General features: G+C 37.9%; 1 protein-coding gene across 1 annotated transcript in view; it reads left to right on the forward strand.

Moving 5' to 3' along the window:
- PIEZO2 (piezo type mechanosensitive ion channel component 2) overlaps nt 1-21,812 on the forward strand; it is a 504,324-nt gene that overhangs the window by 186,301 nt on the left and 296,211 nt on the right. The window contains exon 3 of the mRNA XM_071208436.1: nt 10,502-10,627. Coding sequence (XP_071064537.1) covers nt 10,502-10,627 — 126 coding nt within the window. The remainder of the gene's footprint in view (nt 1-10,501; nt 10,628-21,812) is intronic.

A 21,812-nucleotide genomic window follows, 5' to 3' on the forward strand; every position in this document is an offset into this window, starting at 1 on the left:
AAAGAATATTTGTAGAAATTGTCTTAAAACTTCCTAAATTTGATAAATGATGACATACAAATTCAAGTGGCAAGAGGAGATAAGTGCAAAGAGTATAAAACCAAGACATCAAATTATCAAAAGCCAAGAACAAAGAGAGAATCTTGAAAGTAGCAAGGAAAAAGTAACTGGTCATGTACAAGGGATTCTCAATATGACTAGACAAGAATTCAATACACCATTTTGGATAATGGATATAACATCTAGTTAGAAGATCAGTAAAGAAATAGAGGATTGAATAACACCACAAACCAGGTAGAACTAACAGACATTATAGAACACTCTACTCAGTAACAGCCTAATATACATTCTTCTCAAGTGTAAATAACATATTCTGCAGGAGAGACAATATTTTAGATCATTAAACAAGTCTTAATTTTAAAAGATTTGAAATCACAAAAGGTATCTTCTTTGATTACAATGGAGTGAAGCTAGAAAACACTAACAGAAAGAAATATGGAAGGGTCACAAATGTGGAAAAATACCAATTCACTTTTTTTGTTTTCTTCCCTGCCCCTACCCCCACCCCAACCACTGCCGCTGCCCACTCCTCTGCCTCTGCCCCTGCCCCTGCCCCTGCCCTCACCCTGCTGTTTTTGCTCTCTGTGTCTATTTGCTGTGTGATCTTCTGTATCTATTCCTCTTTTTCTCTTCTCTTCTCGTCTTTCTCCTCTAGGATTCACCAGGATTCAATCCTGGGGACCTCTGATGTGGAGAGAGGTTCTCTGCCAATTGTGTCTCCTCAGTTGTTGGTCTCTGCTGTGCTTCATCTTGACTCTCTACCTCGTCTCTCTTTTGGTGCATCATCATCTTGCTGCATGACTCACCACACGGGCATTTGGCTTGCTGCGAAGGCACTTGGCTCACCATGTGGGCCTTAGCTCACCATGCAAGCACTGGCTTGCCATATGGGCACTGGCTCACCATGCAGGCACTCATGCGGGTGCTCGGCTCACCACGCAGGCTCTCATGTGCACACTCAAAGCACCCACACGGGCATTAGGCTCACCATGTGGGCGCTTGGCTCACCATGTGGGCGCTTGGCTCACCATGTGGGCGCTTGGCTCACTACTCAGGGACTCACGTTGGCCCTTGCCTCACCATGTTTGCACTCTGCTTGCCATGTGGGCATCCACACAGGCACTCAGCTCGCCCCACAGGCACTTGGCTTGCTGTGTGGGCACTGGCTCACCAAACAGGCATGCTTTCTTTTCTTTTTCACCAGGAGGCCCTGGGTATTGAACCTGAGTCATCCCATATGGTAGGTGGAGGCCTTATCACTTGGGCCACATCCACTTCCCCCAATTCACTCTTAAACAGTTAATAGTTCAATGAAGAAATCAGAAAATATTTAGAGACAAATGAAAATAAAAATGTAAAATACAGATACTTACTGTATGCAGCAAAACCAGTGCCAAGAGGGGAATTTATAGCTGTAAATTCTTACATTAAAAAAATATGAAAGATCTAAAATTAATGACCTAACCTCATACCTTGAGAAATTAGGAAAAAAAGCAAACTAAACCTAAGGTTATCAGAAGGAAGGAAATGATAGAGTGAAATATTGCTCACCAAGTGTGCCAAGACCATTTAATAGGTAAAGAATGGTCTTCTTATTAAGTGGTGCTGAGATAATTGGACACCCGCTTGCAAAAAATGATGTTGGACTCATACCTCAGTATATAAAAAATACCTCAAAATGGATCAACAACCTAAACATCAGAACTAAAACCACAAAACATTATGAATCAGAAAACATAACAACATGAAGACATTGTTAAATAATTATAAAACCATATAAACATTATCAAGAGAGAGAAGAGACACCTACAGAATGGGAGAAAATATTTGGAAATCAAATGTCTAATAAGAGTTAAATATCTAGAATATATCAAGAACTCCTACGATTCAACCACAAACAAGAAATCCAATTAAAGAATGGACAAAGGACTTGAATAGACATTTCTTAAAAGCAGATATATAAATTGCCAAGAAGCACATGCAAAGAGGTTCGAAGTCATTAAGAAAATGTACCTAAAAACTACAATGAGATAGGACTTTTCACCCATTAGGATGGTGTGGTTGTTTGAGGCTGTATGTACCCCAGAAAAACATGTTCTTAAACTTAATCTATTCTTATGGGTATGGACCCATTGTTAGTAGGACCTTTTGATGAGACTACTTCAGCTACAGTGTGGTTCACCCAATCAGGATGGGTCTTCATCCTAATACTGGAGTCCTTTATAAGGGGAATGTAATTTGGAGAGATAGAAAGCTACAGGAAGCAAGAAGGTGAATATTATTGAAACCTGGTAGAGAAAGAAGAGACTAGAAGACATTGCCGTGTGCATTGCCATGTGACAAACTAAGGACCAAGATTTTGCCGGCAGCCAGCCATAGAATGCTGCAATAGGGAGAAAGCATTGCCTTGATGATGCATTGATGTGGACCTTTTCCCTAACCTCAAAAACATGGATATAAAAAATAAAAATAAAAAAACCCATATGCAAATAAATTCCCACTATTTATCTCGACCCATTTCATGGAATTTGCTTCAGCAGTCAAGGAAACGAAAACAGATTTCTATTGAAAAAACAGCAATGACAACAAAAACCACAGAGGCAAGGAGGTTGAGAAATTGTAGTCCTTCTGCATTTGCTGGTGGGACCGTAAAATGGTTCACTTGCTGTGGAAAACAGTTTGTGGCTTCCTCAAAAAGTTAAACATGGAATTACCATATGACCATGCAAGCATACTTCTGATTATATATATACCTAAAAGAATTGAAAACAGGTGTTCAAACAACTACATGTTCGCACATGTTCATAGAAGCATTATTCACAATAGCCAAAAGCTGAAAACAATCCAATTGTTCCTCATATGAGTGAATGGGTGTACAAGTTTTCAGCTATCTGTACGATGTAATATTTAGCTGTAAAAGAGAATGAAGTACTGATATTTATTCTACAGTGTTGATGAACCTCAAAACATTAAGCCCAGTGAAAGAAAACATGCAAAATTTTACATATTGTATGATTCCATTCGCATGAAATATCCAGAATAATACAGACAGACAGATAAACATTGGTTGCCAGGGCCTGGGGGAGAAGAGAATGGGGAGTAACTGCTTAATGGGTACAGGGTTTCCTTTGAGGAGATGAAAATATTTTGGAACTAGACAGAGGTGGTGGTTACATATCATTGTGAATATACTAAATGCCACTGTAATTGTTAATATTTAAATCATTAACTTTATGTTATGTGAACTTCTCCTCAACAACGTCTATCTATATATAGGTAGATAAGTAGAGCTAGAGATATTGATTTGCACTCAGAAAATTTTCCTGTAGGGGAATACATGAATAAGTGAAACCTACTTCATTATAACATGTAATTGGATACCTATAATTTTTTTTGAACTATACAACATATTACACAATGTATTTGGTTCACAGTTATGCAATCACGTAGTATTTGTCCTTTGGTGTCTGGCTTGCTTCGTTCAACATAATGTCCTCCAGGTTCATCCATGTTTTCATATGCTCTATGATTGCATTTAATTGAGAAACGTGTGTTTATATTCAGCTGTGTTTTCTTTTTAGTTTTTAATTGTTTATATATTCAATTATTAAATTAATAAAGTTAAAAAAATAAAAAAATTTAAAAAAGACAAAGGCAAAGACAACCACAAAACATGTAATTATACATTATTTGACTGGTCATGAGAAACTTTATCTGTGTGTTAATTCTTAGTAGTTCTCTCCAGTCAGAGCAATGAAAACTACAGTGGTATTGAGAAGAAACAGAAAATCTTTTTCCCTTGCCTTCTGCTTCCATTTATTTTAAATGCTTGATTTTCTTATGAGCTAATAAAATTCAACTTCATTAAGATGTGTTTTCATTTAAGTAATTGACTCTATGCCAAAAGTATATTATTTCCAAAGTTAGAAAAATGAAAGAAAATTAATTTTATAATGCAATGATACATATTTTAGTGTTATTGGTGTTTTTTTATGTTTATGGCATTTTAGACATGAGAGCCCCATTTTTGTGGCAATTGCATTTTTTTTCCTGGGGGCATTTCTGAGTTCCTCTACCTTGACTACCTGTGGCCAGCACACATGGAGACCTCCCAGACAGCACTGGAAAAGATAAAAAATAAACTCCACAGCTCAGAGCCCAGGCACGCTGAGGCAGCAATTATCAGGGGAAGGAAGGTGGGTTACACAGTTGTCAAGAAGTCAATATGAGATGTGTGGTTTCTCATGGTATTGCTTTGCCTGACAGATAAATACTGAACAGGTTGAAATGGACACTTCTCTTTGGCTACTGAGAAATCACTTTCTCCAGAATGGATTTGTTGCACACTGACCTGTTAGATATTTGATGTATGGTCTATCAATATTTAAATGAACTTCTCAGAGTTTTCTCTTCTGACATGAAATCATGAATAATCAAGTCATTTAAACATTCTAAAGCAATTTGCTTACCATTAAAGTAGGGTTTTTATGTTGAAATGAGATCATGAAACTTCTGGTTAGCTCTTAAAGAGATCCACATTGACAATGAAAGCAAAATTTAAAAATAGCATCAGACAGTACAGAGAATGTTCTAGTGTTTCATATCTCAGTAATTTCCACTGTCTTCATGTTAAATGAAATAACATATAGAATGAGTCATGCTTTAAGCATGCAATGCTTGTTCCATTCCTGTCTTAAGTTTTTGTACCACATGTATTTCTTATACCTGAAGTTCTGTCCTAGTCTAGTCTGAAGTATAAACTGGATCAGCAGTTCTCAAGTTTTTGATCACAGGAACCCTTTATACTTAAAAATCTCTGAGAACCCCAAAGAGCTTTGGCTTTATGCATTACATTGATCATTATTTACGACATTAGAAATTAAAACTGTGAAATGTTTCAAATGTTTACTTATAAATTCCATTAAAAATAATATAACAAACCATCACATGCTAATAAATACTGCATTTTACAAATAATAACCGTGTTATCCCAATACAAATATAGTGAGTAAAGTGACATCAATGTGCTTTTCTTTTCATTTTTCTTTTTTTCCCTTCAAATCTCTTTACTACCTGGCTTAACAGAATATAGCTACTCATATCTGTTTTTTCATTTAAACTCCTGCAGTATTTTGCCTTGGATGAAGTATAATATTTGAAGAAAATCTGGCCTCATTCAGATATCTAGATAAAATAGAGAAGAACTTATCTGTAAAATTAGGGCTTGGATTCATTGTTGTCCACTATCCCTAATAAATATTGTCCAACAGTTTTGCTTGGCTAAATATAAACCAATTTTTAGTAAAGAAGGTAGAATTTCAAGGCCTACATTTTTAAAAATATGTTTTTATTACAGAAGTTGTGAACTTACAAAACAATCATGCACATGTGTAGAATTCCCATACAAAACCCATTCACTAATACATTTATTATGGATTATGAGATAATATTATACTGTTACCACTAACTATAGTCCATAGCATACATTTGGCATATTTTTTCCATACCGGCCCTATTAACACAGTACATCTTTGGCAGTGATGCAAGAATATTATAGTATTGTGGTTAACTATAGTCTATAGGTTACATTAATTGTATTTTTCCCATGCTTCACCACCCTGCAATAGTGGTGTACATTCATTTTAGTTCGCAGAAGGACATTCCTGCATTTGTACCATCAACCGTAGTTCTCATTCACTTCTGGGTTCACTGTGTTATTTAGTCCCTAGATAATTCTCTAGCTTTCCTTCAGTTAACATTTATATGCTTAGGCTACCCTTTTCAGCCACAATCCCTTTTATAAACCAGCTTCTACTCACTATAATGTGTTAGTATCAACTAGATCCATTTCAACACTCTTACTTTCAAATTAATTAAAACTTCTACATACATTAAGTATCTGTACTTCTTCGCAGCCCTCCTCTTATCTCCTAATAACCAATACTCTAGGTTTTAACTCCGTGTGTTTATTCTTCATATTTAGTTCATATTAGTGAGATCGTGCAATATTTGTTCTTTTGTGTTGGTCTTATTTCACTAAGGATAATGTCTTCAGGATTCATCCATGTTATCACATATCCCAATTTCACTTCTTACTACAACATAATATTACATTATATGTATGTACATATCACATTTTGTTTATCCATTCATTAGGTGACGGACACTTAGGTGGTTTCCATCTTTTGGCAACTGTGAATAATGCTGTTATGAACATCACTGGGAAAATATTGCATCATACTTTTCGACTTTAGATATTTAGATTATTAACTGCCCTGTAGGGTGAGCTGACTCTTGGAATGCCTCACTCAGCCACCATCTTGCCCCCATCCTCGAAGCCTACTTTCTTTTTTTACGGTTTATGCCAAGGCATGGACCACGGGCATACTGCAGGGTTAAATGCATACCGGGGACCTTAGGTCAGGGATTTTTAAAGTTTGTTTGCCCTTCTGATTGGTTGCCCCACCTTTTATTTCTCAGGGGGCCAATGGTGAGTCCTTTCGAAGACATTTGGGACTTTCCCTTGACCGCAAATGGTATAATCATTCCAAAGTCTCATGAAGGCCTACATTTTAATGTTAATTTCCAACCACAAGTAAGAGTGAGATTTAGGTAAAAGTCAGAAATGTCAGATTTTAATTTTTCCACAAAGCCTAGTATCATACAATAAATGTGTGTGTCATATAACAGCCATATAGTTTATAATTTTATAAATATGTCATATATACTTACCATGCATAAATTTGTCCTATCAATAAATTTCAGAGTTTCAAAGACCTGAGAGCTAGTCTAATCAATTCCCCAAAAGTCACATGGTCAATGACAGTTCAAGCACTGGAATATTAGTAATTTGGTCCAATTTTTATCTATACCTCTCCATCTCTGTGCAAAGGGAGTTGAGCAATTTATTCTTTAATTTATGGAGCAGCTTTATTATAGAATTAGGCAAGGGCTTTCTCCTGTTTTAGTTATTCACTTCTTTATTCATACCCAATTCTTATTCCTATTTCCTGCCTTTCCAGGTGAAACTATTCTGTGCTTGGTATGTATTTTCTTTTATTTTATTACTATTTTTAAAATTATTTATTTCTCTCCCTTTCTACACTCCCATCCCATCCCCCCTTTGTCTGCTATCTGTGTCCATTTGCTGTGTGTTCTTCTGTGTCCACTTGCATTTTCGGTGGCACCAGGGATCTGTGTCTCTTTTTGTTACATCATCTTGCTACGTCAGCCCTCTGTGTGTGCAGCGCCACTCCTGGTCAGGCTGCACTTTTTTTGCATGGGGCGGCTCAGTGTGGGGTGCATTCCTTGGATGTGGGGTTCCCCTATGTAGGAGACACCCCTGTGTGGCATGGCACTCCTTGTATGTGGCAGCGCTGCTCATGGACCAGCTCACTACTCAGGCCAGGAGTCTCTGGTTTTGAACCCTGGACCTTCTAGGTAGTAGGCGGATGCTCTATCAGTTGAGCCACATCCGCTTCCCTGTGTTTTAAGTATACATAAATATGTTTGTAAAATATATTTCGAGTTGGTTTATCTATGTGCTCTTAATTTGTCTAAATGATTTTGTGCTTTTTATCTCATCTTATTTACTATTTTAGCACAACGTGGTTTTTTAGTACTAGTTGTGTTGTTCAGGATTCTACTTTGACTGTTGCAAGTATTTTAAGATGTTTATTACCCATATTTTTGCATATCCATCCATTCAATGTGGAATTGAGAAACCTCCCATTCCCTACTGCTACCAACAATGCAGTGAGGAATATCCTTATTAAAGTCCCCATGTAGACCTATTATGAAACATTTCTTTGGGGATTATAAAGAAGAGTGCAATTACTGGGTTAGAAAATTTAGTCAGTTTTATATTAGTAAGTACCGACCTTCAGAAAGGCTGTACCATTTTCCAACTACTAAAAAACTGATTTACCATCACCAAAACTCATTATTATGAAATTTTCTGATTTTTGCTAAACTGATGGGTGTAATATGGTAGCACATTCTTGTTTTAATTGCGATTCTCTGACTGCTAAAGGTTTTTAGCCTCTCTGTGTAAATAGACTGCCTTCTCAGGTTTCTCCTTCTAAGATGCTTATTTATAGGTTTCATCCCCTTCTTTCTCAGTTGACATGCAGGAGTTCTTTTTTTATTCTAAATATTACATAATCTAATCTAATATCAATAATCTACTATCAATAGATATATAAATATCAATAATCTACTATCAGTGACAAAGCTAATCATCTGCCAGTTAACTATTTCTGATGATCTTTGTAGAATCTCTAATTTTAATACAGTCAAATACACCTTTTTTTGCCTGATAGTTTATGTTCTTTGGTCTTGTTTTAGAAGGCAGCCCCACTGCAAAGTCACCAAGTTATTTTTCCATAGTTATACTTATTAACTTTAGAGTTTTATCTTTCACATTTAGGCCTCTTTTCATCTGGAGACCACCTCTAGCATTAACTTTTTAAAAATCTTTTCAGCCAGTTTACATTTGCTGCATAACCTATCCTTTGCCTCTTGACTTGGGTGGTCACCTTTGACTTTTATCAAGGCTATATAAATAAATAGTTTTGTTGCCATGTTCTAAATGGTGTTCCATTTAATTTTTTTTTCTCTCTATAAGGAATCTTAAGTTTCTGATGTTTTGGTTTAGCTTATGAGTTTGTAGTTTGCCTTAGTGCACTTTCAGATAAACAAACCTTCCCTGTTATGATCTGATTTCTCAAAATTTCAAAATTGACCTTGCCATTCATCAACTTTTATTTTTCCAAATATACTTTAAAAATATATTTCTTGAGGTCTTCTAAAAAGCCATTCATATGTATTTTAAGACATGTCTATTGTAATGTTTTGCTGGCTTTTTAATTGAAATTATATTGAATTTGTATATTGAATTTGGGATATTGATATATTACAAGACATTGGCTCTGTAAATGATTATGGGAGCTGGCTAAGCAAGTTCCAAATCCATAGGCAGGCTGTCAGGAAGGAAGGATCGTGGGCAAGCTGGAATTCACAGGCACAGGTTGCAGCCGCCGACTACAGGCAGAATTTCTTGCCTGTCTCTTGCTCTTTGTCTCTCTCTGGGGATCTTCAGCTTGATTTTGAGGCCTTCCAACTGCTGGAATCAGCTCCATCCAGATTAACCAGGAAAATCATCCTTAGTCAAAGTGATTTGATTATGGACTTTAATCAGATTTATAAATTCTCTTCACAGTGACACCTAGCTGAGTGCTTGATGGAATATTTGGGGACTGTAGCCTAGTCAAGTTGACACATTTATAAAACCATCATAACACTTTATAGTTTGTGCTGCTAATTTAAGTGGTGTCTTATTTTCTATTTGATATTGGTAGTGTAGAGGAACTTTACTGATTTTAGTAAGACCTTCTTGTATCTGAATACTTTTCTGAATTCTTGTATTTGGTTCTAGTAGTTGATCTGCATATTCAGTATGGCATTCTATAATGCTGATATCGTCTTCAGATAATTCCATTTGATCATATTACCTGCAAATAATTCTAGTTATTTCAACTCTTAATTATTTTTCTTATCTTACAGCTTTGTCCAGTACTCTAAGTGATATATTAAATGGCAGCAATGAAATCAAATGTCTTTAATCATTCTCTGATCATCGATGGGACTATGTCTAAAATTTCACTATAAAAAGAATGTTTATTTAGTTTTGGAATAAAGTCTTTATCATGCTAAAGTTGTTTTCTGTTCTGAGTTTTCTGAGTGATTTTTACAATTATAAATGGATTTTGAACTTCATGAATTCCTTTTGGTATACCTATTATCAGCCCATTAATATGTGAATTAAACCTAATACATTTACAAATGTTAAACCACACTTGGCATTTCTGTAATAAACCTACCTGATTATGATGTGTTATAATTTTCCTAGGCTATTTCATTTGGTTAGTCTATATCTTTTTTAAATATAATTTTGTATCCATGTTCATAAGTAAAATGAGTTTGTAATTTTCTTTTCTATTCTTATGTAATTATGAAATTAAAGTTACTCTAACATCATAAAACATTTTGGGAAACTTTCACTGTTTTCTTACTTTCTGGAACTTCTTGTTTAAGATAGGGATTATCTGTTCCTTCAGTGTTGGCAGAACTCCCTTATAAAACTTTGCAGGCCAGGAGCTTTTTGTGGTTTCACTGTAAAATATTATATGATAAACAGGAAAGCATCTTCTTTTGTGGAAAAATTTTAAACAATGTGCAGCCTATTGAACAATTTTCCAGAGGGAATAAGGTAGATTTTAGCCACAGACTAGTACTTAAAAGAATAATTGTTATACTTCCCATACCTCTGACTCAGTTTACATAAAAGGTTATATAGAAAATTATCATGCTGTGTGAGGGGGCAGGATGAGTAAGTCTTGTCTCAAGTTCTATCACAGTTCCTCTGCCTTTTATTCCCTAGGGCATACAGGACGGTTATTAAAGTCGCTGTGCTTTACCAGTCTTTCGTTCCTGTTGCTGCACATCATTTTTCACATCACATTGGCAAGCCTTGAAGCACAACACCGTATCGCACCTGGCTACAACTGTAAGTATTACAGTATTATTTTTCATATTATGTCCATGCATAATAAAGGTCTGCACACAAAAAGAATCTATGAAATAATTGCATTATAGTGTGCGTGCTAATTTTGTGGTCATTTGGCAATCCAATGTAGTATGTGTACATACAAAGAAGCTTTGCCATGGAAAATATGGCAAGAGAGCAACATAATGAGTCTTCCCCATAGATATAAGGCTTCTATCTGTGTATAAGATGTTATCACTGAATTCAACTGAGAAATCAAGATGGACATACAGCCTGTGAAGCTTACAGCACGACTAGTGAGACAGGACATGTAAAATTTCTAACACGGTAAAAGTCAATAAAAATTGAATAACATTATATTGGAGTGGTATCGCTCCTGTTATAAAGCAAAATATAAGCTTTCGTATATATTTATGGGAAAATGTAAAGACACTTTTTTCGAATTGTGATTTTTTTTAATTGGTATTCATAAGCAAATAACGCTTCATGCATATTATATTTAGAATTTATGATCTTAAAAAAGCCAACACATATTTGTGTTATGACCATAACCCTAACCCACTAGGCAGTGTGATCTTTCCAAAATTAACCTGCCATTTGATAAATCCTACTTCAGTTTTTGTAAGGTGATGCTGTAGTTACTGGAAGAAATACTTTAAATATATGGAATACAATGCACAAGGTAAACCTAAAGAAACTCTAGGGCATTTGAAAATGACTGTAATAACAGTTTTAATTTGCTAGCTTTTCCTTTTAAGAACCCATTTGTGGTTTTGAAATTTCTTGAACTTTCCTAAGTGCAAATTCAAACCATATGAAGTAAACCTACCTTTCCCTGTAACATAAAATGGAGATAAAGATTATTCATGGACCAAAGAGTATTAATTCAAATGTAGTAAAGTACTCTTTAGTAGAATTCTTCTTTATAAATTGTTCAGGGTCCTTAAATGTATATCTTTTAGATACAAACAGACCTAAAGTTAATAATCACTTGGCCATTTTATTGAAATTTTTTAAAATTAAGGTATAATTCACATATCCTAAAATTTGCCCTTTTCAAGTGTACAGTTCAGTGGTTTTTAGTATATTCACAAAGTTTTGTAATCATCACTATTATCTAGTTCCAGAACATTTTCAATACCCCAAGGAAAAAAACCTCTGTCATTAGCATATCCATTCCCTCCCCACCCATTCTTAGGCAACCACAAATTCACTCTATTAGATTTACCTATTCTAGAGATTTCATATAAATGGAGTTGCATGCTATGTGGTTTCATGTGTCTGGCTTCTTTCTTTTAGCATAATGTTTTCAAGGTTCAGCTGTATAGTAGCATGAATCAGAATTTGATTCCTTTTTATGGCTGAATAATGTTCCATTGTTTAGATGTGGTTTCAGTGTTTGGTGAAAACCAATTTTCATCCTGTTATTAAAAGCTGGATAGAATGCTACATGTAAATAATAGTATTTTTGGATATCTTATAATGAAAAGGAGCATTTATTATATTTGGCCAGGTTCAAATCTTTTTGGACTTAGTAGGATTATTAGCAGCAATGTTTTAAAGTGTTTCTTAACTAAACATTGTTTGGCTATTTCTTTTTTTAAAATATGAGTTTTAAAGAAGCTTTAGATTACATAGATGATAAATCGAAAATATAAGGGATTCCCATATAACTCACTTCATCCCTCCCCCACTTTTCCCCATTAACAACATCTTTTATTAGTGTGGTACATTTGTTATAATTGATGAACACATATTGAGACATTGCTACTAACCATGGTCAATAGTTTACATTGTATTTTACACTTTGGACTGCACATTTTTATAGGTTTTGACAAAATGTATAATGGTCTATATCTGTCATTGCAATGTCATGCAGGACAATTCCAATATCCCCAAAATGCCCACCTCCTCTTCCCTCTCCCTCCCCTTGGAATCTCTGGTGACCACCGCCTTTATGTCAATGTTACAAGTTCTTCCATTGGTAGAATAATATGTCTACTCTAGGGCTATTTTTTGGTAGGGCACTCCTAGGACCATAAGGAAGGATTTTATAGCCATAAGCGTTACCCATAAAAAGTCTATTTCATGAATATGAGTTCTTCATTACTGAAAGTATTTTATCGCAAGATATATTACAAGTTATGAAAGTTCTAAAATTTGATTTTATAAATATATACTTTGCCCATTTCTGTAAGTTATTTCATTTGCTGAGTGATATTGCAAGAAGGCCTCCCCTGGGGTGCCTAGATTAGGAAGTGAAATACATGCTCTCTTTGGAACCAGAGAGACCAGGCATTTCCATTTTTATCCGTTATGATGGTTTTCCACAAGTCCACAAAGGACAAAATAAAAGCATAATAGGAAATGTTAAAACAACACTCCCTTGTCCACATTTATAAATGTATTTACTCTGTGCATGTTCTCGTGTATAACATTTAGACAGAGACAGAGAGACAGAAAGGCATACAAACTTAACACGCACACACGCACACACATTTTCTAACAAATCAATTTTAATGATATAGTGATAAAGCATACAGTTCGTCCAAAATGTGTAATCAATGGTATTTGGTATAATCTCATAATTGTGCATTCTTCACTACAATCATTATTGGAGCATTTTCATTATTTGTGCAATAATAATTTAAAAAACAGACAAACAAGAAAATTCTTCACCTCTCAATCTCTCTGTTTGCCCTGCTGTAAAAGCTGCTATTTCTGGCTATTCTTGCACAATTGTTTATGTATTTATTAAGTAGATTTATTGAGATATATTCGCATAACCTACAATCTGTCCAAATTGAATAATGAATGGCTTTTGGTATAATCACAATGTTTGCACACACATTTGTCCTTGCTTTGGTGGCTCCTTTAAGGGGTGTATATCCAAATCACCTAGATATTTTGGCTGGATCTAAATTACTATATTGAATATGTCTTTCTCAATAGTGAAGGGAGGAGGCCATTTCAGGTGTAGTGAGAGCTGGTTTCTTGACATGCCTTATCCTGTGCTCTCCTTGCCAACCCAGTCTTGTGGAGCGAGGGCTGCCTTTTCTAACCTCACAGCCTAAATACTTAGGCTTCTAGATAGCATGATATTTCCAGGTCTCTGTTGGAGATATTTTTATTCATGCCTAAATACCCTATACTAGTATTTTTTTTCCTGAAATATTTATTGAACATATCGGAATCTAATGTATTTTTCTTTCTTTCCTTTTTTGGTGTCTCCATATTAAGGCTCTGTTCCACAAAGAGCTAATTTCATGGAAGTGATAACCATCAACTAAATTTCTACCAAGTTAAAGTTCCAATTTGTAGTTTCCATATTTTTTATTAAGTAACCAGTAGAGCAGGGATATGCTAACAGACTGAGTTGGAAAAGACGTCTAAGCTCTTTACTTCCATCCCAGAGCACCTTGAAGGGTGTGCTTCAAAAATATCATAAATTCCTTTGGAAAAACCAGTGGTGTATGCAACAGTGCTGGGTAATCAGGTGTTACAGATTTTTGTTTTTCTGTTCAGTTTCATGTGAGTATTTACAACCAACACATTCCTGAAAAAGGATAAAAGAGAAGGGAAAACAAACTTCAGAGCTTTGCAAACTATTTTAGTCCAAGATTGACACAGACCAGGTTTTCAGCCTGGAGCATTATTTAATGATCAAGTTATATAAACTGAAAATGCTGTTAGGGTGGGTAATGGAAACACTGACTTTTAATTTAGAGTTGACTTCATCTCACTAATGTTATTGTTTCTTGAACATTTGGAGTTAACGATTACACCATCAGAGCTGTAAACACAAATCCAGCTATTTTGATATCCCAAATCTGCAGTGTAGCCACTTTTGGTAGCTGCAGATATAAAGTAGCAAGATTTCAAATAAAAAGATCACACACACACCCAGAAAAAAACAAAAACCCATCTTGGTTGGCAGTGTTGTACATTTTGAATTTTTTCCCTATATTCAAGATGTTGGTAAATCAAAATGCAGTAATCCAAACAAGCCAGGTTTCCCAGTCATATCTGATATTCAACTTCAGTGCTACCAAATGCATGTTCTTATACATGTTTAATTTTGTTTTCCTAACTACATCTCTCCCCATTTAAAAATCCTACACCTTCACCCTCATTTGAGCAAAAGTTCCCAGCCTCCCCAAGTTTCTAGGACATATGTTTAGAGAACAACAGTAGCATTTACCAGTATTGAGTTATTGAAAGTTCTTGTTTCCCCAGGGTCCTGTGACTATTAACTGGCAGTAATAAAGATATTTTCAAACCATGTTATTTCATTTTTGACAAGTGACGGGTTTGTTAATGGCGCTATTTTACAGACTTGGAACTTGATACCGTCCTTCTTTCTCTCCCTCTCTGTCTCTCTCCATTTCCATTTTCTCCCCTCCATTTCCAAAATGGTGCCCTTACAGGTAAGTGGGGAAATCGATGGGACAGGGAGAACTCTGTAAATTTTCCTCAACATGTGTTGTGCCGCCTACCAAAATATTTTCATTCCATCAAAACTATGCTATTTAAACACATGTAAACCCGGTTTCAATTAGGTCATTACAGATTACATAGAAGTAATTTGTTTGACTTGGTGGTAGACGTGGCATTGCTAGTGAAATTCCAAAGTCTGGATTCTTGTGCTGTGCCAAAGCAAGGCTATTGATTCAGAGAAACTTTTGAGTTCAAAACTATTAATAATATTGGGAAAAAATTACTGATGATAATACTTACTAACTTTAAGCCTCCTAATTTTAAGACCTGAAGATCATTATGTTCCCTTTCTAATTAATGTCTTCCATCTTCAAAGTTGAGCATGCCATATACATGAGTCCATTTCATTTGCAAAACCATCATTAGTGCAGGTGAGGCTGCACGGAGGGGTAGCTGTGTCCTGCGTACAGGCATAGGGCAGGGGAGATGTGGGGAGTGCAAACTGCCTGGTCCTAACACCAGACTGGACCCCCTGGATGGGACAGCTGTCCAAGCTACACAGCCCCATCTGCTGGCCCAGATAAACAACCCTGCAGGGCTAGGCTCTGTGACTTCACATCTCCTGGGTGGTACATTTTTCTTGTACATGTGAGCTGAGAGTCAGGCGTTTGCAATGAAGAAACAGATTGTGGCAGTAGACGGAAACACTAAATGTCTGCACTTCTCCACCATCTTTTTTCTTTTAAGATTTATTTTATTTATTTATTTATCTCTCCCCACTCCCTCATTGTCTGCACTTGCCATGTCTGTTTGTCTTCCCTGTCTCTCCAGGAGGCACCGGGAACCGAACCCAGGGACCTCCGACATGGGAGGTAGGCGCCCAATCACCTAACCCACTCCTGTACCCTGCTTTGTTGTGTCCCTAGTCACGCTTTCCCTCTTGTGTCTCTAGTTGTGTCATCCTGTCACATCAGCTGACTGCACCTGCCCATCATGCCAGCTCACCGTCCTGCTCATCCTCTTTAGGAGGCACTGGAAACCTCTGTTGTGTTGCTTGCTTCGTTGTGTCACTTGCTATATTTTTTTCTTCTTGTGTCTCTTGTTGCATCATCTTGCTGTGTCAGCTTGCCACACCTGCCCATCACATGAGCTTGCTGTCTTCTCTAGGAGGCTCTAGTAACCAAACCACAGACCTCTTATGTGCTAGGCCGGAGCCCAATTGCTTGAGCCACATCCGCTTCTTTCTCCACCATCTTTTTTCTTTTTTTATTGTGAGCATTTATTTTTTATTGTATTTTTTGAAGATACATAGATCACAAGAAATGCTGCATTAAAAAATATGAGAGGTTCCCACATACCCCACTCCCCACCCCCCACCCCCACTACTCCCACATCAACAACCTCCTTCAACATTGCGGAACATCCATTGCATTTGGTGAATACAGCTTGGAGCACTGCTGCACCACATGGATTATAGTTCACATTGTAGTTTACACTCTCCCCCAATACATTCAGTGGGTTAAGACAGGATATATAATGTCTAGCATCTGGCCCTGCAATATTATTTAGGACAATCCAAGTCCCAAAAATGCCCCTATATCACATCTCTTCTTCCCTCTTCTTGCCCAGAGCAACTACCATGGCCACTTTCTCCACATCAATGCTACAATTTCTTCCATTACTAGTCACAATAGTTCTATAGTAGAATATCAGTAAGTCCACTCTAATCCATATTTCATTCCTCTATCCTATGGACCTTGCTATGGTAATGTCCACTCCACCTCTATATTGAGAGAGGGCTTAGATCCCACATGGTTGATGGATGGGATTTTCCAACTTGGAGTTATAGGCACTCTCAGTTCCCTGTTTTGGTGGTTGACCATCTTCACCTCCCTGTTAGCTGACCTGGGTAAATCCAATGAACTGGAGAGTAGGAGTTGCAACTCTACTGAGGCTCAGGGCTCAGCTGGCACATGGCCAATCCAGAGATTCAAGTCTCCTGAATATATACCAATCCCAGTCCAACCACAGGTTGAGTAAAAGTGACAGAAGAGGCATATGTAAAAAGGTCACATCTGAGTCCAACTCCATCACACTCAGGGACACAAATTCCAAAGTGGGGCCAACTGACAAGGCACTGAATTCCAGAGCCAACAACTGCCATGACCATAGAACCTGTGTGTCTCTGTAGCACTTAAGAGTACCAGTACCTGGGGTTGCATCTACTTTGGCTGTCTCTGGGATCCTCCTGGGGCATACATAAGTGCAACCCCTCTGATGACCTACTGACTCTTTTTTGAAGACTCTTAGCCATATAAACTCATTTGTCTTTACCACTTCCCCCTTTTATTCAAGATCTTTTTCTAATTGAAGCACCAGTTAGTGATTGGGAGTAATCCCTCAGTGCCAGGGAGGCTCATCCCCGGGAGTCATGTCCCACACTGGGGGGAAGGTAATACATTTATATACTGAGTTTGGCTTAGAGAGTGACCACATTTGAGCAACATGGAAGCTCTCAGAAGGTAACTCTTAGGCACCTTGCAGCTCTAGGCCTAGTTGAAATTTCAGGCACACAGGCTCATAAGCATAGTCATCAGTATCAAGGGCTCATCATTGGAGCATCCTTCTTCACTGGTCTTTGCCCTTGGGAGATTGTTGCTGTTCCATTGGGGAATGTATCCACCATCTTTTACCTCTCTGTCTAACTCCTAATTTGTGAGACTTTTAGGATTGTTTCATCCTTGACATTTACTAGGAGTTTGGAGAAGTCTTGTTTCAAAGGAGTTGATTATGAAATTCTGGTATTCCGTCCATGAGCCTCTCTGGTTTGGATATTTGCCCTGATAATTCAGTTGGATATTTCCTTTGTTTAATTTGGTTCCAGCACTCAGAGTTGGGTTCGTTTCCCCTATAGTTCAGACCCTCAGATCAGCTGCTTTCTTCTCCTGTGGGAGCTGGGGTATCTAGGGGTCTATTTTTTTTGATTAAAAGAACACATGAGGTCTGTTTTAGTTAGCTAAAGGCTGCCAAGCAATATACCAAAAATGGGTTGGCTTTTACAATAGGGATTTAGTAAGTTATAAGCTTACAGTTCTAAAACTGAGAAAAATGTCCAAATCAAGGCATCCTCAGGAGATGCTTTCTCCTTGAGCTGCAGCTCTGAGTGATCAGGTCTATGGCAGTATCTGCTGGTCTCCTCCTACTGCTCAGGTCCTTTTGCCTCAGCTTCTGGCTCCAGGGGCCTCCTCTCAGCTTCTGTGTTCCATTGATTTCAGCTCTGTCTCCTGGGGCCTTCTCTCTCAGCTTCTGGGAGTGTCTCTCTTTTTCTCTGGCTCCACTGATTCCAGTTCATAAAGGACTCCAGTAAGAGGATTAAGACTCATCCCAGGCTATGCCTTACTGGAGTGATGTAATCAAATGGCACTTAACTGTATTCAGTCTAATCAAAGGTTCAAAATAGGTTCACACCAGAGGAATGGATCAATCTAAGAACTTAATTTTCTGGGGTCCACAAATGATTCAAACTACCACAAGATCCAAGGAAACTTGGCCCAGGAGCCCACTGATTGAAAGATTAGCATAGAGTTTAGGAGCATTTTTTTCTGATGCCCTTTCATCCTCAAGACATAGATGTTTCCAGTGATGAGACCATACATATACAGCAATAGTGTGTGACAAGAAGACTCAGAGCAGATCATGGCATGGTGACCACCTACCTTCCTGATGGTTGCCATGCAGATTCACTGAGTGAGCTGCTGTTGCAGAGATTCTGGAATTCTAGTGCCAATTCTGAGTGACCACTCTGCACACACAGCTATTAGTTTCATCCCAGGGCATTGCTGTTCATGAACCTTGTGAACTGGAGATGGTCCTTCAAATGACCATCACTGGTAGACCCATCCTTGTCACAACATTTCCACAACTTAAGAAAAGTCTTTATGTATGAGTGATATATTTCAATAAATGGAAAAAAGAAAAAGAAAAAGTCTTTATTTTTATATACCAGTACTGTGGAGGAAAGAGTTTATATATATATATAGGAAATGGGAGACAAAAATATATCAGAAGAAACTAATGTTATACCTGCTTTAAGAGTAGTTTTTAGCCTACAGACTTTTATATGTTTTTGTGTAATTTAACATGTCCTTTATCCATTATTGCATGACCTTCTGGAACACTTCCATTGCCCCCAAGTCACCCTGCTTCCATCTATTCTATACCTCTCTCCCCCTCCCCTCAGGGCCCGCAGTGACAGTCAATCTTCACTACCAGATTCACAGATACAACAATGCTGAGGGCTTGAATACTCGACTGCCCTAACCCATTGGGAGCCACCAGTTCTCTTGAGAGACACAATTCCCTCTGTTTGAGAGCATCAGGCCTCCTCAGGATGTGGGTATACCTTCACACTCATTTTATGGCTCTCCACCCAATGATATAACACACTATGACAAGATAAGCACTCACATACTCCCTAGAAACCTGTCCTTGTGCCAGATGGCCCCCTTAAGCACCTTAAACAGGTAATCTTTCCTTATTACATTTTCTAAAGGGTTTTCTCAACATTATAGTTTCGAGCACATACTTGACAATCTGCCATGTTCAACTGTTCCACCCAGCCCTACCCCCAGTTCCTTGGGCCATCTGACCCATCCTCCCAACTCTAGTCCCACCTAAAACCCGCAAAGCCCCACCCAAAGGTATCCCTGTGCCCCTATGTATTAGTCAGTTCAAGGGGTGCTGATAAAAATACCAGAAATTGGTTGGTTTTTATAAAGGGTATTTATTTGGGGTAGGAGCTTACAGATACCAGGCCATCAAGCATGAATTACTTCCCTCACCAAAATATATTTGGAGCAAGATGGCTGCCAACATCTGCAAGCTTCAGGCTTCCTGGGTTCCTACATTCTTGGGGCTTGCTTTTCTCTGGGTTCAAGGTTCCTTTCTTCCTGGGTTTGGCTTCTCTTTCCTCTGTGAGCTTAGTACCCAGGGCTCCAGCTTAAGTCTTCACCATCAAACTCCAACATCAAAACTCCAACATCAGAAAACCCTCAACTCTGCTCTTTGCCATGCCTTTTATCTGTGAGTCCCCAACCACCAAGGGGTGGGGACTCAACACCCTAATCATAACTCAATCATGCCCAGGTACAGATCAGATTACTAGCATAATCCAATATCTATTTTTGGAATTCATAGCCATATCAAACTGCTACACCCCATCTTATCCCTTCCCTGTACATATACTTACCTCCAGCTTATCATAGATTTCACCCATGCAGGCATCAGATCTCAACCTTCCTCTCCCTGCCAACTAAAATCACATCCTGCTGTCCACTTTCTTAGGAGGCTCAGGGAGGAAACTTCTGGAAGGATCTTGTATCCTGTCCTGCTTTTTCTAAACTGCCTCACAGAGGAACATGAACAGGACCTTTTTTGCTCTTTATAAGAGCTTCCTGAAAACAGACTTCCCCTCAATAAAACAATTTAAAGACAAACAAATAAACAAAACCTTGGTCCAAGCTGTCATTCTTCTTTCTGGCCATCTGCACAAGAATTTGGACAGCATGGCCTCATTTTCTCTTAAGGAAGGTGTTCTTAAAGCATTTGGTGGGTCACATCAACATCTTCAAATCACTTATCTAACAAAAGAAATTTACCTTCCAAGTCCTTTCTCACAATTCCTGATGGTGGAGGCAGATGGCTTTTCCAAGGCACCAGCTCACTACAGCACCTGCCAGCCTGTCACTGGCCTTCGCTCAGCCTGCTGGGTGGGTTAATTCCAGTCTGAAACTGACTTGTTGTTGGGCACCCTGTATTGGAAGCATGGCTAAAGAACCCTCATGAACTGATATCAGATGGTGTTGATGTTCTTGGAATAATGAATGTAGCCGATTTTCACTGCCAAATGCTAGCAACAAGCACACAAGCAGCACAACAAGAGTGAACTGCTGAGGGGGCTCTAGGTGGAGAAACACAGCAGGTTAGCAGAAAGCACTGCCATGATTAAATCTCTTAGGCTGGTGCCCGGCTCATGTCTTGATTTACCTAGGTGTCACAGTCATATGGTGATTGTCAGTCTAGACAGCATTTTCTCAAATGGAATATCCCATTTAATTGTGCGAAATATGTTTCATGAGGATGGTTTACATTATCTAGTATATGAGCAAATTTAGGATCTCAGGTGACAATGGGTAAATGACTCATTTCTGGGCCTCAGTTTCCTCAATTGTAAAATAAAGATAATAAGAATTGCCATCTCTAGGATTGTTGTGAGGGTTAGGTGAGTTAACGTAGGGTGTACTAAGTGTTCGGTAAATGTGTTATTATTTGTTTTTTTATTATTACTAGAGAAGTCATATTTCTTGCCCAAGGTCTCATATAGCTACAAAGTAGTAGAAACAGAACTCAGAACCAAACCTCACCCTCCAAATCATATAGCGTACACAGCCACATGTATGGAACTTGGAAATCATTAGGATTGTGCGGTACCCCCTGCAATTTATCTAAGTTTCTGATTCCTTCTCTTGCACCTGAGTTCCCACCTCCTCTGTTGTGTGTGTTTGGAATTCACATGGAGCTGGTGGGAGTGGGTTGTTGGTGAGGCTGGTCTGTGTTCTGTACCCTCCTTGCGGCATTCTGTTCTGGTGGGGCGACCTGCTTCATCCCTCCAGAGTCTCCCAGCCTGGGCTTCTAAATACCTCGTGGGCCTCTGCTCACCTCTCATGTACCTGGAAGCTTCTTATCGACC

The sequence above is a fragment of the Dasypus novemcinctus genome, chromosome 16 (genome assembly GCF_030445035.2).
Source record: "Dasypus novemcinctus isolate mDasNov1 chromosome 16, mDasNov1.1.hap2, whole genome shotgun sequence".
NCBI classification, from domain to species: Eukaryota; Metazoa; Chordata; class Mammalia; order Cingulata; family Dasypodidae; genus Dasypus; species Dasypus novemcinctus.